Source organism: Muscardinus avellanarius (assembly GCF_963383645.1).
Source record: "Muscardinus avellanarius genome assembly, chromosome: 3".
In the NCBI taxonomy this organism is placed as follows: Eukaryota; Metazoa; Chordata; class Mammalia; order Rodentia; family Gliridae; genus Muscardinus; species Muscardinus avellanarius.
The window spans coordinates 17734042-17760279 of NC_137788.1; the positions used below are offsets into that span (position 1 = coordinate 17734042).

Here is a 26238-nt window from a genome sequence, read left to right on the forward strand (position 1 = left end):
GCCTATAATCCCAGTACTTGGGAGGCTGAGGCAGGAGGATCTCAGGTTCGAGGACAGTGAATCCTATTTCCAAATTGAAAACATTTTTTGATAAGGGCTGGTGGTGTAGCTCAGTGGTAGAACCTCCCTGGGTTCAATTCCCTATACCCCCCAAATTAACTCCACCTTTACTTTTAGGGGCTACTAGGGGTGGAACTGGGGGGGCTCAAGCACACTAGCACTGAGCGATGTCCTCGGCTCTCCTGTTTGCTACTTTATGCTGCCACTAGAAAAACTTAAATCACACGTATCGTGTGTATTCTGTTTCTTTTGGACAGCGTTGACCCATGAGCCTTATATGAGAGGAGTTGTGGCCCAGAGAGGGGAAGGGTGCTGTCTGAGGTCACACAGCAGACTGGTAGCAGAACTAGAGCCTGAGCTGAGTCTCTGTACCAACCCGCTCCCTGGTCTGGCACTGTGGTAGGTGTGGTCGGACCCACAACTGGCCAGGTGTCCCCATCAGTCCTGCATCTGGGCAGAAAAGACAAGGGAGAGCCCGAGACTCCTGGGAGCTCTGCAGCCGGCTCCCGAGTGGGGCCTTTGCCTTCAGAACCCTTTCGGACCAGGTTAGCTTAGCAATGTGGCAGCTGAGAGCTGCCCAGAGAAGCCGTCCCTGGCCCCGGCTGGTCAGCCACTGCCCATCACCTGCTTTGTCTTGCTAGCGCTGGCATTCTCTCCCTATCTCGTGCTTACAGAGGCCTCTCTGCAGCAGGATGCAGGTTCCCGGAGAGCAGGGCCCTGTCTGGCAAGTCTGCAGCTGAGGCCAATCCTGAGCAAGGGAGCCCCTGCCCTGCCTGCACGGGATGCCTGATAATGTTTGTCGATCAAATTTGATTGAAAGGACATGGACGAGTCCCATCACTGAAGCCTCTCTCCCCGCAGCACTGAAAACGAGTGTCCTTGGGCAAGTACCTTCCCTTCCCCAGCTCCCGCCTTCCCTGCTGAAAACCAGTGCTCCTCCACAGCTGCTGGGCTGGCTGGCAAGACAGGCTGGTTGAATTAGCATGAGTCAGGTTGATGGTGTGAACGCTGCTTTGTAAACTGTTAAAGCGTGATTGCAAATGCGAGGAGCTGTTGTCATTAGTCAAACGAAGCTTCAAGCCGCCTCTTCCTCTGCACGGGGACAGGGTCCCAGGCCCCCAGACCTAGAGGACCCCTCCTGGGCACTCCCTGAGGGTAGTTCAGGGTCTGCAGGGGTGGCAGTGGTGATATGCAAATGGAGGCAAACAGAAACAGGGAAGGATGAGGGACGCATGGTGAGGTGAGCGGTAAGGTAAGGGGCTCAGGAAACATCACCAGGAAATGAGTGGGTCAGAGAAGGGAAAGGCAATGGCCCCAAAAGCTCCTGGTGGCCCAGCCGGGAATCCCACACCAGAGGCTCAGGGTTTCCACGACTCAGGGAGGTCCTCAGCAACTGAGTGAGACCCGACTTCAAATGAAGGAGGAGGAGGAGGAGGAGGAGGAGGAGGAGGAGGAGGAGGAGGAGGAGGAGGAAGAAGAAGAAGAAGAGAAAGAAAGAAAGAAGGAAAGAAAGAAAGAAAGAAAGACAGCTAAGGATGTAACTCAGAGGTAGGATGCCCCTGGGTTCAATTCCCAGTACAGGAAAAAAAATAAAAATAAAATTAAAAAAACACCTCTTGGTCTTGGTGGGTGGGGCTGGAGGTGGGATCCCAGGCTAGGGAGTGAAGAAGGCTTCCAGGTAGAACACACCAGGCAAGAAGGTCCTGGCCAGACAGCAAGACCCAAATGAGGACTGAAGCAATATGGAAGGAGAAACAGATGAAACAGAAGGGGGCTTTCAAAAAAAATCATGATTTTTCTATTTAGACAGGCGAAGGCCCAGGACGGCTGGCTCTTTATAACTTTCGGCGATACGCTTTCCTCTGGGACCCTCGGTTTCCTTACCTGAGACACACGATGCAGGAAGTTAACTAATAGAATCCATGAGCGCAACATGCCCGTGTATAAGCCGCAGCCATCACCACTGCATCAGACAGACAGACAGAAGCGGACTGGATACGGCAGTCCAAGCTCCCACTTGCTGGTGACCTTGGGCAAACGACTTACCTGATGCTCCGTGTCAGGTCAGCACCTGCCTCGGGGTTGAAAAGATAAAAGGGCACGAGATGGGAACAAACCTCAGCCCAGTGCCTGGTACCCAGCTCAGCTCAGGTACTTGGCTCTGCTGTTTTTATTTTGAGTGAAAGACAGGGGAAGCCGCTGGGGCTGGGTCGTGGTGACAAGGACCGTAGGGGTAGAAATAAAGCCCAACGGAAGGTGCTCAGGAGCCATTTCTGGCATGGGAAGGGGCTGGACACCTGGATGTGCAGGGGTCGGCACTGACCAGCACCCTTGCTTGGAGCTGCTCCCCCAAGGACGTGGAGTCCTGCCCCAAGGCGGGTCAAGCGCAAGGTCCCTCAAACCCTGGGTCTCCTGGAAAGTCTGACAGGCAGGAACTGTAAATGAAGGCCAGCCCCGCTGCCACGAATCCTGACTGTCCACAGGAGTTAGAGGGGCGTCTCCCAGGCCCTTCTCTCCCAGGCTCCTGCTCCGCCTCCTTCCCAGCCTTCAAGGCTCCCAGGTGACACCCCCATCAAAGGAGGGCCCCTCAAAGAAGGATCCTTATTTCCTAAGCCTTAGGTAGGACCTCAGAGTCACTTTCTTGGAATGGACTGTCAAGTGGGCCCAGAGGGAAGGGACTGCTGGGACATTTTGAGCGTTTGTGGGACAAAGGGACAGGAGAAGTCTGAAAGGCAGAGGCTGGACTTGGGCCGCCTGCAGCTTCCCGGGGCTCTCGCACCCACTCCAGGGAGCCAGAAGCTCCCGGTTGAGTCTTGCTGGCTGCAGTTTGTCTCCCAAGGCCTGGGCCCCCCGCGGCCGCCCACCAGGGGCTGGGCAAAGGCTGCTAATGATGATGGTGATGAAGACTGTCAGGGCAGGGCTGGGCCTGCAGAAGTGGAACAGGGGTCGTGTCCTCCCTGAAGGGACAGCAAAGCATAAAACTGGGGCTGCACAGACAGGCCCATCCCACCGAGCGCGGTGCTATGGGCGCTGTGCCTGGACACCCCAAGGGCCTCCTCCTCCTCCCCTCCGATCAACACCGGAGGAATACAATGTACAGATAGAAGGTCTGCAGGGAGGGGCTGGTGGGCTCGCTCACAACAGGCAGGGAAGGGAGGCCTGGGGTCTGCTGCCAGGGCCCGCCCCTGTCGCCCCTCCCGCCACGGCGAGCCCCCCAGGCCCCCGGGTTAGCGCCAAGGCCCACTCTCCCAGTCGGAGGCCCCAGCCCAGCCCCAGCGCCTGGGAAAGCCGCCTGTTTTGTTCACAGCCGCCCCCCCCCCTTTCTCATTCATTGCGGTTCAGCCCCTTTCGAAGCCGCAGGGACGCGGGTGGCGGGGCCGCGGCGAGGGGGTGGCACTCCCGGGCCCTGACAGGTAGGGCCAGCCCCGCGTTGGGGGCAACCCCTTCCCCGCCCTCCCCCCGGGTCCCCTTTCCCTGCCCCTGTCAGCCGCGCCAGACGCTCTCCGGCTTTGCAGCATTCAATAAAAATTGAGAAACATTTGGGCTGAAATCGCTGCTTTATCTGGAGGAGCCACAGCGCCGGGAGAGACCACTGCTGCGCGGGGGGGAGCCCGGGGTCCCGGCCGCCGCCCCCCGCGCGCCCGCGCCGCCCCGCCGGCCGCGCCGCCCCGGGGTGACCGTGCGCGCGGGGGGCCCGCGGCGGGGGGCGGCGCGCGGGCGGCGGGGGCGCGGGGCGCGCGGGGGGCGGCGGCCGGGACCCCGGGCTCCCCCCGCGCCCGCGGCTCAGGTGGGCCGCGCCCGGCGCTGGCGGAGCCCGGGTCCCCGTTCTGCCCGGGCTGGATGGCTCATTCTGCTGGCTGCGCGGTGGCGGCGGCTGTGTGTGCGCCGCGCCTCGCCGCCCCCCCGGCCCCCCGAGCCCGGGGCGCGCGCTCCCGCCCGGGCGCCGCGGCCCGAGGCCTGGGGAAGCGCAGCCATGGCCCTGCGGAGGCTGGGGGCCGCGCTGCTGCTGCTGCCGATGCTGGCCGCCGTGGAAGGTGAGCGGGCGGCGGCGTGGGGGCGGGGAGCGGCGGCCGGCCGGCGCCCACCTCGCCGGCCCGCAAAGTTTGCCCGGGGGCGGGCGCCGGGCAGGTGGCCGCGGGGAGGTGTGTCCGGCCGGCCGGGAGGCGCGGGCCGGCGGGCGCCCGGGCAGCGGGGCGCTGATTGACCGTGCCAGGAGGCGGCGAGGGACCATCTTGCCGGCGCTTTGTAGCCAGCCCGGCGAGCGCCGCCCAGGGCCCGGGGCTGCCCACGCGCGCCCGGCCCCGCAGCCCCGCGCCCGGCCCGGCCTGGCTGGCCGCGGGTGCAGGGGCGCGGGCCGGGGCCCGGGCGTGCACCCGGGCTGCAAAGTTTGGCAGGGAGCGGAGGGAGGGAGGCGCCGCGGCTGGCCGGGGTGGGGGCGCCCACTCCGCGCCCCCGGGGCTGGGGCCCAGCGCCCCGGATTGCAGGGCTGGCAGAGTGGGCGCGAGCGCGCCGGCCCCGGTGCCTGCCCATCGCCCGCGGCGTACAATGGGGTCCCCTCCCCGGGAGGACTGCGCGGGGGATGGGTCCGTGGGCATCTCCCCGCCGCGCGGGGTCCCCGGGCATCCCCCGCCGGCCACCGCCCCGCGGGCGGCAGCGCGCAGCGTGGCGGCTGGAGCCCCGAGAACTCTCCAGCTGCCCGAGGGCCGGACCAGATGCTCTCGCCATGTGTTGGCCTTGGCCAGGGTCGCCCGGCGGCTCCCCGAGGCCTCGGGGTCCATCCCTCTTGACCCCCTGGGGGGCAGGAGCGGCTGCCAGGTCTCCCGAGCTGGCTGGCTCAGGAGGGAAAGTTGTTCAAGGGGTCTGGGTGTGTCTGCCAAGAATGGCCGAGCTCTGTAGGGCCAGAAATGAATCTGAATAATGGTTCTCATGTGTACCGCGCTTTACAGTTTTCAAATCGCTTTTCAGTTTATGGAGTACTTTGCACTATCCCCCGCGCTGTGGTTTACAACGTGCTGCTCTGTTGACAAGGTACTTTAAGCTTTACAAAGTGCCTTCCCACTCACAATTGTGTTGGATACTTCAAGATAAATGTTCCAGGGAAGGCAGTTGGATAGGATCCTTATTCCCTTTTACCAAATGGGGAAACTGAGGCTCGGAAAGTCTGTTGTCTCAACCAGTAGTTGTTGGGTGCTAAAAATAGTACCTGGGTCTGAGGTTTTTGAAGCAGGACTTACTTGGCTGGGTTTTCTTGTCGCCAAACAGGGCGACCCCTTCCAGGATTCTGCCGCCAAGAGGTGGGGCATATGAAGCCTCTTCTTGGGGAGGCTCTTCCCTTTCTTATGGTATAAAACCCTGATCAGACCAGGCCCGGGGACTGCAGCCCCTGGTGGGTAGTGTGATGGGGGACCCCGTGCTATAACTCCAGTTTCTCCCCGTAATGAGCGCTTTAGTGGCCGCAGCCAGGGGGCGGAGGGTGGCCCTGGATGGCAGCCACGGTTTCTGGCACCGGGCAGCTGTTCTCTGGCTCCTGGAGGATTTGGCGGCTGCCCGAGGTTTCCCAGAGTGGGGCCGTGGGGTACCCAGGGTGCCGTGGCTTTGGGTGTGGAGGGCCGCCCCGGGGCCCAGTTGCTGGCGTGAGCTCCCTGGGATATGGCTGAGGTACCACTTATTAGCTCTGGCTTTGGGGAAATGACTCACGGGCTGGCCCGATATACATTGGGATGTTTACAGTATTATGGGGAGCTTGGCATAAATATTGCTATTTAGGTCGCAGTCAGCGGTGCTGGAGGGGAAGAAAATTGGCCTCTCTCGTGTTGGAAGAGGTCTGGGTGTGTTTTTAATTACTGTGGGGTAGTAGAAGGGCCCCCCGTCTGTCCAGCCCTGGCCCTGGCAAGGAGCGCTTGGGATCTGTTGGGCGCCGCCTGGCTGTACCCCAGCCCTGGACGCAGGGCTGACCGGTGCTGATGTCACGGGGGGGAGGACTGCTTGAACTGCCATTTGGGGGCAGGGTGGGGAAGGAATCCACTGCAGGGTGGAGGAGGAGGAAGAGCGCCTCAGTGGGACCAGAACCTACTTCAGGCTCTTTCCTAAGCTTAGGGACTTAGTCCATTAGGGTTCATGAAGAGCTGGCCAAATGGATGGGGAGGTGGTTTGAGATAGAGCTCGGGGGTCTGCTTCTAATGGGCGGTGAGACCCAGGCCAGCTCCCTTCCCTATACGGGCCTCGGTGTCCCTGGCTGTGAAATGATCTGACTAATCTCTTAGGACTCCATCATACGGTCAGACCTTATTTCCTCTCTCAGCCTCATTTCCCTCATCTGTCAGGTGGGGATGATTTTAATACCCGTCCCACCTGTCTGATGAAGGGCTTGTAAGGATCGGGCCAGAGCACCCACAGGGAGAGGTCCACCGTGAGGCCCTAGACATGGCCTTTGTGGAGTAGAAGATGGCAATGGGCAGGCCCCCCTCCTGTTCCCACAGAAGCAGCACAGTCTGTCAGAACAGGATGGAGGCTTAGGGCCAGGGAAGACAGCCGGTGTGGCTCCCAGCTCCTGAGCCAGGTGGCCACCCCTCCATACCCCTCTCCCTCCTCCGGCTCTGAGCAGTGCCAGCGCTGGCCTAAGTGTTTCAGGCCTTGGAACTCCAGCTCCAGCCCATGGAATGCAAGAGGGTGTGTTTGTGTGTGTGTGTGTGTGTGTGTGTGCGCGCGCGCGCGCACACGTAAATGTACTATCTCCCCTAAACCATGACACCCCTCCAAGAAAAACAGAGTGTGGAACATCTGGAGTTGGGGCTTAGCGAAGGAGCCGAGAGCCCCGGGGACGCAGCCAAAAGAAGAGGACAGTGGCGGACCCGCCACTAGATGGAATCCAAAGGTTGAGGTCTAGAGAAAATCTTCTCGCCTTTCATTTGCTCTCCAAATATTTATGGAGCTTCCTCTCTGGCTGGCGTGGCGCTGGACCCCGGGGCGGGCAGGGAGGCAGGAGACAAGCTGACAGGGAAAGCCGCTGGCAAGCTAGAATGTGCGAAGCGTGTCCCAGAGTGCTGCCGGGAGGAAGTGACCAGGGCCACCCGGGGACGGGCTTTAGGGTGGAAAAGGGCTATTTCATCTCGTCTGGCTCTGTGCTCTGCCTCGTTGTCTCTGTTCCCCCTTCAGTGAAACTTCCTTAGCCACCTAGCACGTTAAGATCTGTGGAGGGTGACTTTGGGACCAGAGGACGAGGAGAGGCATGCCTGCATGAGGAAGCCCATGTGGGCTGGGGGCGGGAGCCGCCCTGGCTGAGTCTGAGGGTCACCGCTGGCTGTGGGAGGCGAGGCCGGGAATGAGTGGGCAGGGCGGGTCTGAAGGTGAGGATGGAAAGCTCGGAGTTTGAATTTGAGTTTAGGGCAGCGGGGAGCCATCGAAGGTTCTTGAGCCATTGAAGGGGCCTGGTCTGATTTGTGTTTGTAAAAGATGGCTGACTTCCAGTGCATAGGGACGTTCAGATGAGCCAGATCTGGTCCTGCGCAGTGGCAGTGAGGCCAATTTGCCTGCTCCCTGCTCCACAGTGAGTTCCTGAAGGCAGGGACCCATCGGGCCCAATTTTGTGTCCTGGGTTTTAGGCTGAAGAGCTCTATTCAAATGCTACCTCCCCTGATTACCTAGAAGGGACTCAGTGTTGCTTCTTTTTATCCTAGCTTCTTGGGCTTTGCTTCGTTTGCTTCTTGTAAGAGTATCAGAGGCGTATTTGTTTCCTTGTTGAGTAGATGCGTGGCCCCCTGGCCTGTGAGCTCAGAGGACATTTCCACCTGCCGTGTTTGCTGTACCACTCCCCGCCTAGAACTGTGCCCGGCCACGTGGGTGCTCTGCCAGCAGGACACAGCAGGGACAGTGAGCAGACTGAGGGTTGAGTGAATGGACTGGTGGATATATTCTCCCGTGGTGTGGAATGAGCGTGAGGAGGAGGAAAGTGCTGTGAGGACAGAGCCCATCTGGCGGGGAAATCAAGGAGACACCGAGGGGGGTCCAAGCAGGCCCCGAAGAGAAGTGTTTGGGGCCAGTGGCAGAGGAGCTCGGCAGAGCGGAGGTCTCAGGGCTGGCAGCCGTACGAGCTGGCAGGAGGAGACCCCTCCCCATGCGGTGGAGGACCCCCCCCCTTCCACCCCATCCTAGCCCCGCTGGGCCAACCTCTTGGGCATTACCTATCTCAGACCCCAAGATCTTTAGTGGGATTAATTTGGAGTCCGTCTTCCTTTTATGTTTCTTTCTTCTGCTTCTCATTTCAAAGGAGGTTGCTTTCGGCCAGGAAACCAGGGCTTAGAGTTAAAACCCAAATGCTGGAGACTCCCAAAGCGAGCTGACTCGTTCTCTCCTTCCTCCATCCCTCTGTGATTCGGGAGTCACTGGGCACCTAACCCGTGTCCGGCGCTGGGCAGGAGAGGGAGCCCGGCGTGCCTTAGGGGCACGCAGACCAGGCTTCCGGTGCCCTCCGAGCACTTCCTTGGGTTCAAGGGTCAGCCAGACACATGGCTGTGTAGATGGTGCTGGCTCCACTGGAACCCCTTTCCTTGGAGCCCCTGCAGGCATGGTGAGTGAACACTGGATTCTGTTGGCCCCTTTGGCATTTGAGTTGTCTGGGTGACAAGCATCCCCCTATTCCACATGTCCCCAACGCCCCCCAGGCTTGGGATGGTGGAAACCCTCGAAGCATGAGTGGACGGCCTCCTTCCTTCTCTCTCCTGTTGCACCCTGACTGCCATAAAGGGTCTGCTCAGTTGTTAGGCTGGGGACTCTTCACTGGGGTCTCCTAAGTCCTAGGGGCTGTTGTACCCGAGACTAGAACAGAACCTGGATGTACAGGTGGTGTTTCCTGGGGACGGGGCCTTAGCTTTCAGAAGATCTTCAAAACAGTTGCGAAGACATTGGCCCGCCCCAGGCACATGCCAGCGGGGCCCGTCCGCCACCTATGGAGGCCTAAGCGTGCTCCCTCATTGCACCCCCTGTCCTGCTGAGATGCCAGTCCCTCTGGTAGTGGTCCCTCTAGGCACCGGTGGCCCCCTTCATCCGGTGTGACATTGGTACGGGGGGGGGGGCTTCTCTGTGTGATTGGCAGGAGGGGCACTCAGCCCAGGTCAGCGGCTGGCCACCATGTGCCCGGAGTTCGCCCACGCCGCACGCTTAGGCCCCAGGCCAGATCCCTGTGCACAGAAAGGCCCCCAGCAGCTGGAAGCTGGAGGTGGCTGTGACCAGAGGCCTGGGCTGGGCAAAGCAGGGGCTTGTGTTCCCACTAAGGGCTTAGGGGATCCAGATCAGAAGGGCTTCCTGGCAGGGGTGGACCCGGCCACACCTCTGACCCAGGTCCTGCTTGGTCTCCTGTCTTTCCACTCGCCTATTGTAGATGGAGGTTTGGCAGATGGGAAGGAGATGGAGAGTATGTATTTCTAACACATTTACACGCTTTGTAGGTCTTTCCATGGGACAGCACAGTCTCCCCCACCCCAGGCCTGGGATAAGGCACAGGACTCCTGGGAGAAGAGGAGAAAACCCAGCCAGAAACTGGAAAAGACTGAAATGCAGTGAAATCAATCAGAGTTAGAGCCCACCCCCTGTGCCAGCCAGAGGACTGAGGGAGGGAGGGGATGTTTGCACAGCTCCCAGGGGTGGGGCGGCCGTTGCTGGCAGCACCTGGAAGCCTCCTGATTGGGATCGGCGTCTGATAAGGCTGCCTTGAAAGCGTTTTAGGGCCTTTAAAAGCAGCTGCTTCCGGAGGGAGGGCGGGGGAGGGGGCACCTATATCCCCAGTGGCCTGTGTCACCTGGGGCTGGCCTAGGTCACAAAGCCAGCGCGGGGGCGGGCCTCACTAGGTGAGCTTCTCAGAGCCGTCTGCAGCCTGGGAGCAGGGGTGCCCTGTGAGGGGCAGAGCTGCCCTGCTCTCCTAGCCTGGGCTTCCTCATCTGGAACCTGGGGAGAGGGCCGGGAGGCGAGGGGTGAGGACTGCCTGAGATCCTGTGTACAGCCGCCAGGCAGATGCTAGAGATGGCGGGCAGCCTCCTCTACCCCTCAGCATTTGCTCCTATTTCTGGAGTCCTCTGCTGGCCCCTTTCCCTCCTGACCCTGAGCAACAAGCACACCCCAGAGATTAAGGAAAGGAGACTTGCTTCCTGCGTGCCCTCTGGCTCCTCACCTACCCTCTCTGAGGCTTGGTTCCCTCCTGGCTAAAGCAGGGAAGCACAGTTCCCAGATCCTGGGGTGGCAGAGGAATGGATGTATAATCCAGGAAGGACTAGCGCGGAGGAGCTGAGGCCGGCAAACATTAACTCTTGCCCACGCTGCTTGATACCAGTGGGAAACCGGATTCAGAGGCGGGAGGGCGGGTGTGGTTTCTCAGGTCTTTCCCTCTCCAGCTCTCCCCTGCCTTCCGCTCCTCCACAGGGCAAGGTTCTGAGTGTTCCCAAGCGGGGGGCCACCAACTCCAGACCCCCAGCCTGCCTCTCCGGATTCCACCTGGGTTTTCCTCAAGACCCGCCCCCGAGCCTCCCTGCTCCAGGGTGGGGTCCTGCACTCTGTGCCCTGCCCTGCATCTGTGGGGGGTGGGCGCTCATGTGGGCCAGCCACCCCTGCTCTAGATCTCACCCCAAGCTGATAGCCTGTGGTACCCAGCGGCCTGCGGGCTCCGAGAGGGACCGAGGGCAGGCGGGACTCGAGCCCAGGCTCTGGGCCTCGCCTCCCACTCAGGAAAGGCTTGGCTCCGGGAGGGTCTCCGAGGCAGCCGTCCGGCCTCCGGCTCCATCAGCATCCTGAGATAATGCAAGCGGGAGCCTCGGAAACTCACAAACCTGCCATAAAAACGCAATCTCTGTCATAATGGACAGAATAATGTTGTTGTAACTTAGACAAATCGGGTGTTAACTCATTATACCGTAAGGGGCGTCCCCACGGAGGACGAGGACCACGGAATGGGCCGGCAGCTTGTAATTCCAAATGCGTGGACTCATCGGGTTTCATAGAAACCCTGTGACTAGGCAGGAGGCCAGGGGCCCATTTTAGAGATAGATGGTGAAACTGAGGCTCTGGGGATAATGGCACTTGCCCAAAGCCAGGGACCAGACCAGCTCGAAGACCAAGGCGAGGCTCAGTAGCTCAGAGACCAACAAGCCCACGTGAATTCTTAGCCAGCATTTGAAATTAAGAGAATTTACAGAGAAATCCTGTTTCTGGCTTTTCTGAAAAGTCAGACAATCTGGCTTCTCCGGGCCCGAATTCCCACATTTCCGCAGTTGCCGGAGCCAAAAGGCGGCTGCCTCTTCTAACAAAACCCATGAGCACAGGGCAACGCAGAGACTTGTGTCACACATCAGCGTTTCCCACTCAGCCCCTGAGGAGCTCAAGTCCGCCTCCTGGGTCTGGCCTTAACTCTCTGGGTAACCTGGAACGACTCGCTCAGGATCCTCCCTGGGCCTCACCTGCTTCTTCCATAAAACAAGGGGCTCAGTGGCTGGACTCAGTAGCACCAGGTTTGAGTACCCAGGGCAGGGAGGAAGTATCCACAGTTGGGAGGAAGATTTTCAGAAGTGTATCTGTCTGCTGTTGCTGCATAACAAGCCTCACAGGACTTACCAGCTTTAAATAGCAATGGCTGAATGGTTCTCCAGCCAGGCATCTGTGCTGCCCTGTGTGGTGTTAGCAGGGTCCCTGGGCTGCGCTCAGCTAAGGGAGACTGGAGCGCCACTGTGGCTTCATGGGCATCATCCTGGGCCTGGTGGGGATGGCTGGAGGGCCAGGCTGCCTCATGCCTCCATATCACTCATCTGTCTAGACTGAGCTCTTTCCAGCTGATTCCCAAGGGGAAAGAAAAACTCCTCCCCCCTGTGGTGCTGGGAATCAAATCAGGGCCCCACACATGCTGGGCAAGGGCTCTGCCTCTGGGCTACACCGCAGCCCATGCAAGGCTTCTTGAGGGCTTCCCACCAATGTCACAAAACATCACCCCTGCAGGTTTCTGTCGGTCGAGGCAGGCAAAGCCAGCAAAGACTCATCCCAAGCTTCTTGGGTTCAAAGGAAGGGAAAAATTCATGGGGCTTGATTTTCTGCTCAGCCCTTCAAGCAAAGCCCCATTTCTTGCTCAGTGGTTTAACACATCAAATTTTACTTAGCCGGGCGTGGTGGCGCACGCTTGTAATCCCCGCGCTTGGGAGGCGGAGACAGGAGGATCTCGCAGGTTCGAAGCCAGCCGCGCTGGCATAAGAGACCCTGTTTCAAAAATATAAAATAGGTCTGGGAGTGTAGCCCGGAGGTAGAAGGGCTTCCAGGAACCCCAGTACCACTAAAAAAAAAAAAAAAAAAAAAAATTTACTTAGATAGTCGTCCTGGAAAATTGTCTGGGGTGTCCTCTCTGATAATGTCGTGGAGCAACACGCGAGGCTCTGTACCTGCGCCCACACTCCCGTTTCATCCATCTTCACACGTCTCTGTGTGTTCTGAGCCAAGAGCCAAGCTTATACCTAGACCGTCCTTAATGGGGAGGGGTTTGTATTTGGCGATGGGGGAATTGTTGGCAGCCATGTTTGGAGACAGTCTCTCCCATGGAATATGTGGTCTGGTCCAGGGTAGGAGTCGCAGGAAGCTCTTTCCAGCCTTGCCATCCCTCCATCCCTCCCGCCCTAGCCCCGGCCCTTATTTCTCCTGATGCTCCCAGGACTCCCCACCTGCCCCGCGAGGACTGCGGCTGCCCGTTCCCTTTTGCATCCCATCCCCAGCACCGAGCCTGGATCATGATAGACATGGCAGGTGTTTGTGCAATAAGGGAACCTCTAACTTAATGAAAACTGGCAGCCCAGAGGCACAGATATCCAAGGCCTGGAGGGAGGCTGGAGGCCAGGGAAGGAGGCCTGGGGCCAGCGAGATGGAATTTGAGGATGGGATGGAGGAGCCCCTGTGGCTAGGCAATTGCTCATCCTCATGAGTAGGGTGGGGATCATAACTGCAGCCACCTCCAAGGCTGTGCTAAGGAGCGATTGGGTTCTTCATTCAACTGCGAAGACCCCGCATACGGTGATGAGGGTGGAGGTGCCGAGCTCTGAGCACCTGAGACAGGTGGCCGGGGGATTTCATGTTACATCACTGAGCACGAAGTGGGGCTTTTATCTATTTGCTGACTGAATAGGAAATCAAATTCAGTGTCATACAGACAGTAAATCACAAGAGTGCTGGCCAGCGACCCCGGGGCCACAAGCTGGCCTGGCTCGTGCATGACAGAGCAGGGGCAGCTGGGCATCAGATGGATGGTGGGGCCCTCGGGAGAGCACACGCCACGTGTAAAAAGGCAGGTGCCCCCCCCCCATCTGGACCATGTTTTTTTTTTTTTTTTTTTTTTTTTTTGCAGGAATTAGGGCTGTTTTGCCAGCTCTTCTGATTCGTAAAGTTTTGATGTTGATGGGAAAACTGGTTTTTAAATATTCCCTCGTTTTTATTTTAAAAAATGCAGTTTCTGGCCAAGCCAAACTGTCTGCTGGCTGGATCTGGCTCCCTGTCCACCAGTTTCTGAGCCGCAGTCTCTATGTTTGGGGACAGAAGTAGCAGGGGTATCGTCAGCATCGTACGGATGGGGAAGTAGAGGTTCAGAGCCGCAGCCACTCATGCGAGGTCGTGCTGCGGTGTAGGCGGAGCTGGCTAGAAGGTGCCTCTTAACCTGGAACTGGGGAGTCTGTTCCTGTGACTTCTCTGCATCGTTCCTGTTTCCTGCCCTCCAGAACAGTCCAGAAATGTTAAGAGCCGTTTTGTAGGCATCTGGCACATTTAGAGGCAGAGAGAAAATCTCCTTCACGTCTTCACTCCATTTCTCCCCTGTGAGGACAGAGTTGGCAGCTTGAAATCACTTGGTTTCAGAGTAGAGCCTTGCTGGGCCAGATCTTTGGCTCTAACATTAAAACAGCGTGACATTGGCCTTTTTTTTTTTTTTTTCTTTTGTACTAGGGATTGAACGTAAGGATATTTTACCTCCAAGCTATACCCCAGCCCTCTTTATTTTTTATTTTGAAACAGGGTTTATCTAACTCACCAAGGGACTCACTAACTTGCTGAGGCTAGCTATAAACCTGCAATCCTCCTGTCTCAGCTTCCCCGGTACTGGAGCACTGACATGCCTGGCGGCATTGGCCCTTTTATTTTTTTATTTATTTTATTTATTTATTTATTTATTTATTTATTTGGTGGTACTGGGGTTCCTGGAAGCCCTTCTACCTCTGGGCTACACTCCCAGACCTATTTTTTACATTTTTTAATTTGGAAACAGGGTCTCCTAAGCCAGCGCGGGCGGCTGGCTTCGAACCTGCGCGATCCTCCTGTCTCTGCCTCCCAAGCGCGGGGATTACAAGCGTGCGCCACCACGCCCGGCGAGCATTGGCCCTGTGGTGGCGCATGCCTATAATCCCAGTACTTAGGAGGCTGAGACAGGAGAATCGCAGGTTTGAGACCAGCCTTAGCAACTTAGTGAGACCTGTTTCAAAATGAAAAATAAACAAAATAAGGGCTGGGGGTGTCGCTTGGAGTTAGAATGCTCCTGTCAAAGCAAAACCAAACCAAACCAAAACCAAAATAACTTAGTTTGCTGAGCCTTACTTTCTTCAGTTGTAACATGAGGTTGGGGAGAGGCGACTTGTAAGACAACTCTTACAAGCAGGGAGGCAGGTATCCAGGCAGTGGGGCGGCAGCGATCAGGGTCGGGCCTGAGCGTGTGCCAGGTGTTTGGGGAGCTGGGAGGGGTCCTGTGTGGCTGAGAGTGGGGCGTGCCAAGCACTGGGCGGGGCACACGCTGCCTGGCCCCAGCAGGGAGAGAGCGTGGGGTCAACATGCCCATTATGGCGACGACATATGTCCACAGCACCAACTTGTCACTTGGCCTGCGTCCATGGGAAGCCGGAAGGACAAAAAGCATGTGAAACGTGTAAGTGGGGAAAGCGGCTTAGCGCACAGTGGGGCGCGCGCGCCTGAATGCGGCTTCTCGGCCTCTCAGGGGGAGGCAGGGCCTGGGAACGGCCTCAGCCAGAGCCCGCAGGGCCTCTTTGGAACCCACAGAAGGCCGTGGCCCCGGGAGCCTGCTGGAGTCAGGGCCCTGGCCGGGACGTCCTCCCGCTTGTCCCCGTCAGCATCAGCTGTCACTCCTGTGCCCTCAGATGGCAGCTCCCGCAGCTTGCAGAGAACAGTCAGAAGAGCTTGGGAGCCTCCCAGAAGCCCCAACACTGGGTGCCCCGGGCACCCGGAAGCATGGCCACACCCGCAGCGCCTGGGACCCGCCGACTGGCCCCCATGGGAGTTGAAGGGGCGCTGAGGCCAGGGCCCCTTGGCCTGGTCCAGGAGCAGCAGAGGCACTGTGGTGGAGCCTGGTCTTTGCAGACTGACAGAACTGTGTTCAGAGTCCTGGCTTTTGTACCGACTGGCTGATAAAACCATTTTACCCTCTTCAGCCTTGATTTTTTATCTATAAAATGAGCACAACATCCCCTATTCCATACCGGTGTTGGGGCGATAGAAGAGATAAGTGTTTTACCAAACCCTGCCTAGCCTAGTTTCTCAGCTATTCAGTGAGAATAATAATTTCGTCATCACGACAGCAACTAACATTTACCGAGGGCTTAGTGCTGGAGACCAAGCACGGGGCTTGGGCGTCATCATTACTCATGTTCTAAAGATTAAAAACGTAAGGCTTTTTAAAGAAGGTAAATAGTTTACCCGTGGTGGGCGTGGCTGTGTGCACCTGTAATCCCGGTACTTAGGAGGCTGGCACAGTAGGAATGCAGATTCAAGACCAGCCTCAGCAACCTAGCCAGACCCTGTTTCAAAACAAAATGAAAAATAAATAGGGCTGCGTGTAGCATGGAAGTAGAGTGCTTCTGGGTTCAATCCCCAGTACCACGAAGAAAAATTAAGCTTATCCATGGCCATCAAGCCAGAAATGCTACAGCCCAAATCCAAGCCCACTGACTTCAAGATAGACAGGAAGAAAGCTCACCACTTTACTTTTAATATTTCAAGCCTACAGAAAAGTTGAAAGTATAGTAAAATAAACCCCATATAGCCATTATCTATATTCAACCATTGTAGACATTTTTTCACATTCTGTATGTCTATAGATATGTGTATATGTGTCTATTTTTTTTCTAAACCATTCAAATACAAGTTGCAGTCCTGGACAAAAAAAAATTATATTTAGTGGGGATTGACTTGTACATGTCTAAGACCCACTTTCTTTTTTATTTCTTTCCTTTTTTTCTCTTTTCATTTTTCTTTTTCTTTCTTTCTTTCTTTCTTGCTTGCTTTTTTCTTTTTTTGTGGTACTGGGGCTTGAGCCCAGGGGTATTCTACCTCCAAACAACACCTCAGCCCTATTTAAATTCTTTTCACTTTATGTTGAGGCAGGGTCTCATCAAGTTATTGAAGCTAGCTTTCATTTTGCAGCCCTCCCGCTTCCTGAGTTGTCTCCTGAGTTGCTGGGGTTACAGGTGTGCACCTCCATACCTGGCCTAAGATCTGCCTTCTTGCCAACCACTTTTGCTCACTGCTTTTGGCACGCGGTGGGGCATGGGCGCCAGCCACAGGGAAGAACTAGCATTGCTGCAGCTTACCGGGTGCCACACCTGTGTGGCCTCGTGCAAGCCAGGCAAGAGCTCACCTGGGGGCAGGTGGCAACTTCTCATGCAGCTGCGGGGACACGGCCCTTCTCTCCAGGAAGCGAGGAGGATTTTATAAAGTCCGGTGGACTTACAAAAGAGGACAGGCCAGGAGCTCACAGCTAACCAAGTGCCCATGGGGACTCAGGACTTTGGACCTCTCTCTCTTTCTCTGTTTCTTTGCAGTACTGAAGATTAAATCCGGTCCCTCCAAATCCCTGTGGTCCCTTGTGTGTACCTCTTTTATATTGCTCAGGTTAGACCGTACTACAAAACCACTCGACCTGTCTAATTTCCTTTCAGCCATACTGGGAGGTCCTCGACTCTAATGGTCAGATAGTGAACCGTTAAATAGTTGAGTGAGTGGCTGAGCAGTTGAACAGGTGGTTGAGGGATTGGTTGGCGGTTGGATGGAGGAGTGGCTAGGTGGATAGAGGATGAGGGCACGAATAGTTACATGAATTGGATGGATGAATGATGGACAGGTTGATGAATGGATCATAGATAGGTAGATGGCATGATGGTTTCGTGGAGATGGCATGGACGGATGACAGATGATGGATGGATGGATGATGGATGGATGGATGGGTGAATTGATGGATAATGGTTAGTTGGATGGTTGCAGGAGAGTTGCATGTTTGGGATAGGTAGATAGAAAAAAGAATGGAAGGATGAACAGACACTGAAAACCAGAATTCATTTCTCCCCTCAAATTCCCTTTGGTATCTACACAGTGACATTTCCTTATTCCCACTTCTGGCTCTGGAAAGAGATGACAAACAGTACCCTCCCCAGGTTTGGAAAAAATGTCTGAGACACCGACTGAGGATTTGCCAACGTTTCTGCACTGGGGACTTCCAGAGGAGTTGGCCCCGCAGTGGATTTCTGTAGAGTAAATCCTATTTTCCCACCGACTTGGCTCGCACTTTGGAGATATATCCCTGCTGTCAGGGGTTGGCGCTCTTAGCGGCCGGTGGCAGGTGGGGTGAGCTGGGACTCCCCTGGGCTTCAGCTGCCCCGGGCTTAGACTCCACCTTGAATACAGACTGATGCTGGCCAGCAGCTCGGGAGCTCGGAGCCAGGGGAGATGCACCAGCTGGGAGCAGATTTGGCATCTGGTCCCAGAAGCCTGTGCGGCCAGCGGGCGCCGTGCGGCTGAGCTGGCTCCTTCAAGTCTCCCCCGCTCCTGGTTTCTGCTCATGTGTCCGTGCATCCTTCCTTCCTCTCCGCATCCCACTCTCTCCATGCGCCACCTGTCCACCCACTCAGCACTCGGTGTTCAAAGTCTCTAGGATGGTAGGCAACATAGGAATCAAACAGAACTGACATTGCAAGGTCAGAGATTTGTCCCAGGAGAGGGGCCAGGCAACGCTGCCTCTCTCTCCTCCTCGTCCATCTCTTCTTCCCCTTTTTCTTTTTTTTCCCCTCTTCTATCGTCAGCATCATCCTCGTAGCAGCCTCCTGCCCTGTGTCCCCCTCAGAGCTAGGCACCAGCCCAGTGCCTCGCTTATTCTCCTCATCGACCCTGATAATAGCTATTAACTCGTTTTATAGATTAAAAAAAAACCTGCAGGTGCAGAGATGCTGGCATTCGAAGCTCACACTCTAACACAGGTTGAACGTCTCCAATGAGAAAATCCCAAATGCTCCAACATCCAAACATGTTTGAGCCCCAACATGATGCCACAAGTGAGGACTCCACGCCTGGCCTCGTGGGACGGGCTGCAGTCAAAATGCAGGTGCGCTCGGAACACCCCGTAAAGTTACCTCCAGGCTCTTGTGTGTAAGGGGTGTGAAACATGAATTTCATGTTTAGACTTGGGTTCCTTCCCCAAGATATCTCATTACATATATGCAAATATTCTAAAATCCACACACAAAATTTTTTTTTTAAATCCCAAACACTTCTGGTCCCAAGGATGTGAAGAAGGGCCCTCAGCCTGTGCCTACTTGTGTGTGAGAGGGAGTGCGGTGGGTGCAGAGGGGCAGCGTCCTCCAGGAAGGCAGGTTGGAATGGAGCAAAGGGCGATTTTTTTTCCAGGGAACAGCACAGCCGAGGCCTCGGGGCTGGAAAGGAGCTGGTTTGATTAGAAGTGTGTAAAAGAGGGAAGAGGGATGGGCAGGCAGAGGAGGTTTGAGCTAGGTAGGAGAGGCCTTGAGCGACAGGCTGGTGGGCTTGATTTTAGAGGCAGAAGGAAGCTGCTGAAAGAAACCCAAAGCAGGAAAGAACTGAGGAAGGGGCCTCGGAGGCTGACCTGGGAGGGGACCGGAGCAGGGAGGGGCAGGCCGCAGGCCTGGTGGGGCTGCAGGGCCTCCGATGAGCCGGGCCCCCGCAGGAGGCTCCTGCTCATTCAGCCACTGGACAGACGCAGGGCTGTGGCAGAGGGAACAAGTCAGGACAGGGTGGCAGGGTGGTTGCCTGCTCCCCTCACCCCTCCCAGAGCCCTCCCGGCTCCTCCGTATCACGCACACATCACTCCTCAGTACCTCGTAATGGTGTCCGTAGAGCCCAGAATACCCAGGTGGCACCCAAGAGCCATCCTAGCATGCAGAATGTCAAAGCCAGACGTGTGAGGAGACCAAGGCCCAGAAAGGGCCCGCAGCCTGCCTGAGCCATACAAAGCCAGTGGCAAGCCGGGCGTGGTGGCGCACGCTTGTAATCCCAGAATTTGGGAGGCTAAGACCGGAGGATCGCAGCTCGCGGACAGCCTCAGCTACTTAGTGAGGCCCTCTGCAACTCAGTGAGACCCGGTTTCAAAATAAAGAATAAAAAATAGGGCAGGGGGTGTAGCTCAGAGGTCAAATGCCCCTGGGTTTCATCCCCAGACCCACAAAAAAAAAAACAAAAAACAAAAAAAAAAAACAAAGCCAGTGGCAGGGCTGGGATCTGGTCTGGATCCACAGCCCTTGAAACTCTGAGGGACCAACGCCTCAGGGTGCTCCCTCTTCTATTTGTGGGCTCCTGGACACATTGTTTAACCTCTGCCTCTAACCCATTTGAGAATGGGGTGAGATTAAAACAAATAACAGGTGTGTGTGTGTGTGTGTGTGTGTGTGTGTGTGTGTGTGTGTTACTGGAGATTGACCCCAAGGGCATTCTACCTCTGAGCCACACCCCCAGCCCTTTTTATTTGATTTTATTTTGAAACAGGGTCTTACTAAGTTGCTGAGGCTGGCCTTAAACTTACATTTTCCTGTCTCTGGGAAGTACTGGGATTGCAGGCATGTGTCATGCCTGGCTAATAATGGAGATTTTAAAAAGCCAGGTGTAGCCGGGCGTAGTGGTGCACACTTGTAATCCCCACACTTGGGAGGCGGAGACAGGAGGATCGCGCAGGTTCGAAGCCAGCCGTGCTGGCTTAAGAGACCCTGTTTCCAAATAAAAATATTAAAAAAAAATAGGTCTGGGAGTGTAGCCCAGAGGTAGAAAGGCTTCCAGGAACCCCAGTATCACAAAAAAAATTTTTTTTAATTAAAAAAATAAAAAGCCAGGTGTGGTGGTGCATGCTTATAATCTCAGTACTTGAGAAGAAGAGACAGGAGGATCACAAGATCAAGGCTAGCCTCAGCAACTTAGCAAGGACCTATTTAAGAATAAAAAATAAGGAGCCGTGTGTGGTGGCACGTGCTTGTAATCCCAGCATTTGGGAGGCTGAGACAGGAGGATCTGGGTTCATGAACAGCCTCAGCTACTTAGGCCCTTTGTAATTCCATGAGATCCTGTTTCAAAATAAAGAATTAAAAAAATAGGGCTGGGGTGTAGCTCGGAGGTAGAAAGCCGCTGGGTTCCATCTCCAGTACCTACCCCCCAACACACACAGAATAAAAAATAGGGCTGGGGGTATAGCTCAGAGGTAGAATGCTCCTCAGTTCCATCCCCAGTGCCTCAAAACACACACACACACACACACACACACACACACACACACACCAAAATAAAAAATAAAATAGAGCTCAGGGTGTAACTCAGAGGTAGAACACCCCTTGGTTCTACTCCTAATACCACGAAATAAATTAATTAGTTAATATCATATAACCATCAGGAACCTCATTTTTACCATGCTGTAAAATGGACATCATAATACCAAAACTTTTAAACCATTAGTCATACTTTCCGTCCCTATAAGAATGGACGCTTCACACGGTCGGTCACCGTCTCTTGTTTGTAATTGCCAGCACAGCGTCTGGGACACAGCAGGTATCAGTGAACAAGAACAGCATGAATGAATGAATGAATGAATGAGGAATGCCCACCACTTAGGGCTCCTCACAATGTGCCAGGCCCTTCCCATGCACAGTCCTGCTTAGCGCTCAGGGCGATGCCCACTCTGCTCATGCCCCGCGAGCTGGCTTGCCGTGCCCCCTTCCTGTGGCCCTGCTGGCTACGGGCCGTGTGAACATCACGGAGCTTCTGGGACCCGCTGCAGCGCCTGGCACAGAGCAGGGGCCCAATGACGGTGTCCCTCGCCCTGTTCTCCCCGCTCCCTTCCCCTGGACCTCAGTTTCCCCATCTGGAAAGCTCAGGGCTGTCCTCTGGCCTTTCAGGGTGCATCCATGGAGGCTTTCGCACGCAAGGACCTTCCCACGGTGACAACTCTAAGCCCGCTGTCCTGACTGGCGGCGGCCATGCTCTGTGCCCTTGGGGCGAGGCTTCCGAGTCCCCTCCCCTTTCCGTGGTCAGGCCACTCGCCTCCCCAGGGCCCCAGCTGTCCTCCAGGCAGGTTCCCTGGACGGTGGTGCCTGGTGGCGCCGGGAGGGGCGTCCGTCCCAAGGTGCGAGGTTCCAGCTGCACGCGGCGGGCCAGGCTGCCATTCTGTCTGCAGCGCGGTGCAGAGAAACAAACACAGCTGTGTTTATTCCAGAAATTACACATCCTGATCATCTGCTCACTTGGGGTAATGCCTCCCAGTTAGGATCACAGGGGGAGCTGCACCAAGGTGCCTGAGATTCTGCGTGACAGCTGTACCGTTATCAGGCAGACCTTAGTCCGCGGGGTAGACCTCAGCCAGCGGGCACCCAGGCAGCCTCGGATGCTCAGTCCTGACTCCTCACCGTATCCTGAGATTCTGAGAGAAGGCCTTCAGCCTCAGAATCTCCAGATTGGGAGACTTAAGCCGGACACTCCCCGACATAGCCACACTGGGATCAGAGGCGCACAGACCTACGTTAGGGATGGATTTTAAAGCTAGTTATGCTGTTTCCCTAAACCATGACCATGACTTTCTTGTGCTCTGAGGACAAGGGTCAGGGGCCAAAGCCCTTGCAGTCTGGCTGCACCTGCTCTGGCTCTTCACCCACCTCAGCATCATAATTTCACTCACTTCAGGGATTTGCCATCTCTGGGTTTCTCAGCGCAGGGCCTTTACACGGGCTGGTTCTTGCAGCTGGGATGCTGCTCCTGCGTCACCTGGACCATTCACTCATCCTCTGCGGCTTCCCTGAGCCCCCAATGGCTCCCTCAGCAGGTCCTATACAGCATTTTTCAGAGTCCTTATTTTAAAATTATGTGTGTGTTTCTTTGATCATCTCTCTCTCTCTTTCCCACCATACTATAAACCACAAAGACAGGAACCAGGATTGACTCTCCTCACCACCACCAGACACCCGGGCCTAGAGTCATGCCTGCCCATAGTAGGAGCTCAATTAATGTGTATGTACCGGTTGGCAGGGTGAGTGGGCGCGGGCACAGTCTCAGCGAGTGAGGAGAGGCTGCGCGTGTTTGTTCCTCTGGGTGACAGTCGCAGAGTGCTGTGACATCCGTCATCTCCCTCTAATTGAGCAGACTGGCATTGAAGTCTGCAGGGGCTTGGCACGGGGCCAGGCCCTGGGGTGGGGGTGGGAGCCGAGGTGAATTAGGCACCCTGGGCCTGGCCTCCGGGAGCTCAACGCCGGTCTGCACAGCCCCGAGGAGGAGGAAGACAGCCCCTGGGATTGTTCTTCTACCAGAAGGCCCTGTGAGGCTGGAGAGGGGAAGCGACTTGGTGGGGTCACACAGCTAGTGAGTGGGGACAGCTGTGAGCTCAGGTCCACGGGCGTAAACACGCAGCCTTCCCCTCCTTGTTGCTGAGACCCAACCTCAGCGCTGGGCCTCCCTGGCCTCTGGGTCCTGACCTCCCAGCCTCTTGCCAGTCCTGTGGCTGTGGGCAAGTACAGGGAACAACACGAGCTTTCTTTCCCCTGGGCAAGACTAGTGACAAGTGTCTCTGGAGTGGGGAAAGGTTGGGAGAACCTAGACCAGAGGAGGGGCTGGGAGGCCAGCGAGAGGTGGGCGCTTGGGCAGACTGTGGGAGCCAGGAGGGGCTTGTGGTGCCCGAGGGCGTTACAGGCAGGGGCCAGTCTGAGCAAAGGCCTGGTGTCAGGAAAGTGCAGGTAGCTCCTCTGGCTGGAGCAGGAGGGCGAGGGGAGGGTGGAAGCAGGCTTCCTTCTCAGGTGAGCTGGGAGCTGGAGGAGCCAGGGAGAGTCTCCGGGTTTGGGTGCCAGGGTTTGGCTGGTGTTGAAGAGCTGTTCTGCCTGCCATTGGGGCAGCCTGGGGTGGGAGGACCCTCTGTGGCCTCCAGGTGGGTGGGCGCTGCTGCCTGTGGGGACCTGGGGGTCCGGTTCTGGTCCCTGGTGGGCTTCAGGCAGCATGGGGTGGGGATGGAGGATCTGCCTTCCATTTCTTCTCCCCTGGTCTGTCACGCCCCCGCCCGGCTCTGGTGGTTTTTGTGATGTGGAAGTATTTGTCTTTCTGTCCCTGACATAAATTAATAATCGATTGGCAATTCGATCCCCTGACAGTCACACTGGCCTCTCGGTGCTGCTGGGCCATCCCACTGGACAGGAGGGCAGAGGGCAGAGAAGAGCCCAGCCTGGGCCCGGCCACCTGGCAGGACCCCTGGGCAACTTTGCACAGGCCGTTTCCCTCTGTGGGCCTGGGGCTATGTGGGGATCGCTGCCCAGCTGCAGCCACTCCAGCTGGCCAACATCACTTGTGGCTTCAGTTCTCAGGGCCCAGGTGGCATATAGTAAGTGCTCAAGAGATGACCACCATGGGAGGCACAGGGGTCAGTGCTGGGGGCATCTGGGCTCCAGTCCATGGCTGGGGCATCTCCCTGGTCCTCGCTTCCCACAGGGCTACCCCGCTTGGACCTGCAGAGCCTCTGCAACGGCTGCCCTAGAAGACTGCACAGTCCAGGGGAAGGGACCCATGGGCTGTGTGACCTTGGGCTGGCGACAGGACCTTCCTGAGCTCCAGGGCCGAAGCACTTCCTGTATTGGAGCAGTGGGGATAATAAGAGGATCTGCCTTCCAGGGTTGCGGAGGATGAAATCAGACCCCCTTGGAAAGGGCTCAGAGGGTGGGGCTGGGGATTCTGGCTCCCTTCTGCCCAGATGTGTGGGCCGGTTGCCTCCCAGGAGTGGGCGCCAAGAGCTGCGGGGGCCTGGGAAAGGTGAGGGCTGCAGGGGGGGCTGGGAGGGAGAGGGCGGGGGCCAGGGTGTGGGGGCCAGAGGCCGCGCCATCTCTCCTCTCTAATTTTTGAGAAAGCCTTTCTCCCATCTTCATATAATTAGGAGTATTTTTAAAATGCCTTGTTGAAATAAAAATAGTCCACTTCCATATGACCTCATTTCATTCCACGCCCCCTAGTGCATGTGAGAACACACACGCGCACACACATGCACACATGTGCACACACAAGCTCAGATGTGTGTGTATGTATGTGTGTGTGAGTGTGTGTATGTGTGTTACCGGAGATGGAACCCAGAGGCATTCTACCTCCAAGCTATACCTTCTGCCTTTTTTTATTTTTTTGTTTTGAAACAGGGTCTGGCTAACTTGCTGAGAATCTGTGTTGCTGAGTCTGTCCTCAAACCTTTGGTCCTCCTGTCTCTGCCTCCCGAGTCCCGGGATTGCAGGCGCGCACAGCTACAAGCTCAGATTTGAAAGCCGCCTTTCAACACTTCCACTTAAAGGACTCCCTTTTTGCCTAGCAGGTTCTCATATTTAGGCGAGCCCCTCCCCCCTTTGGTTTCTGACTCGCAGCTGGAGCCCCTTGGAATCCCTGAGCGCAGCTGGCAAGTGTGTCCCTCCGCAGCTTACGGGGTGTGTATTCACACAGCCATCTCAGCTGCTCCTGCAGTCCCAGGAGGGGGGTCTCTGTGACCCACCACTTGGCAGCCAGACCGTGTGTTCTACATATGAGTGTAGCAGGGCCTGTAGGGCACAGGCGCGGGATGGACCCGTCCCACTGACACAGAAGCTGAGACCCCAAGAGGTGAGAGGACTCGCCCCATGGATGAGCTTCCGCCTGGGACTGTCAGGTGCTCCGTGGGTCCCCTCCCCAGTGCCCTTCCAGCCAGCCCCTTCGTTTTCAGATGGAGGGACCAAGACCCACGGGACAAAGAATCCGTGCAATGTCACATGGCGAAGAGTCACAAAATGAATAACCCCAAATAAGTCAGAACTGGGCTTTGAACCCGTGATCTCCTGGCGCTGAAGCCCATGTTTATAGCTGCTACAACCAGATGCTGTGATTTAGTGGGAACCCAGCCAGAAGGCAATCTCAGGACTCTAAATTCTTGACCTCCTCACCTCCAAAAGCAAAAACATAGCCAACCATCCTCCCCATCGGAAGCTCCTGAGGCAGGAGGACGGATCTCTGTCCTGGTCCCGCTCAGGGCCCAGCCTGGACGAGCAAGGTCTCCAGCACAACCCATATGGGCCTGGGCTGCCTCCTCCGCAGAGTGAAATCCCCTTGGCCTCCCGCAGAGCCACTGCCAGGCAGCCTCCAGCATTCTGACGCCCCCAGGGCCTCTCCTGAGCCTTGTGGCATCCTAAGGAGACAGGCAGGTGGAAAGACTGAGGTCCAGAGATGTATCTGCCCTAAAGCAGAGGGAATGTTCTGTTGCTGTGTGGTTCTCCACTTCTTTGAGGTCATGCAGAGCCTTGAGAAACTGCCAAAAAAAAGTGAATTCCTCCTCCCAGAAAATTGCAGACACACACGCACACACTGTAGAGACGGCTTGAGGGACGGCGTTCTGTGCTGCAGCGGCCGCTGACAGCATGGTTTTCCTGAGCATCTGCTTGGTGCCGGGCAGGGTGTCCTGCTAACAGCCCCGCGAGGCAGGGAGGCTGAGACTCAGGGTGACACTCGCTGACACTGCACGGCTGAGCTGACGCAGTCCTGCTCGACTCAGGCGGCTGCCTTCCTTTGTGCTGTGGTCTGGGTTAGGGAGTTCAGTGCTGGAGCTTCTGGGTGAGTCCAGGGCCCATGATTAGTTTCTGTCCAAGAAAAAGGGGTGCTGGCTCACCCCAGGCCTTAGGAGAAAGAGAACTACTGAGATGGGGCTTCCTAGCTCCCGGGACCTGCCTGCGGCGCGCCTCCTCTCTCTCTTCCTAGCGACGTGATTTGAGCCCCTCTCAGCCCTGTGTGATGGACAGTCTGCAATGTCAGCTGGGCTAACTTGGCTTACAGTATAGGTGTTTGTTTTCCTTGTGAAACGGGTGACTTTTTTCTACCGAGGCCTCTTCCCTATCTGCCTATTTCCTTTCTATT

The 26238-nt window shown here is 56.5% G+C and overlaps 1 protein-coding gene across 3 annotated transcripts in view; it reads left to right on the forward strand.

The window, feature by feature from the left end:
• Positions 1 to 4033: 4033 nt before the first annotated feature.
• Positions 4034 to 26238, forward strand: part of EPHB2 (EPH receptor B2) — a gene marked incomplete at both ends in the record, with an annotated part of 175173 nt that continues 152968 nt past the window's right edge. For all 3 annotated transcript variants that reach the window (XM_080691939.1, XM_080691940.1, XM_080691941.1), the window contains one exon: positions 4034 to 4094. In XM_080691939.1, the coding sequence (XP_080548065.1) occupies positions 4034 to 4094 (61 nt within the window). The remainder of the gene's footprint in view (positions 4095 to 26238) is intronic.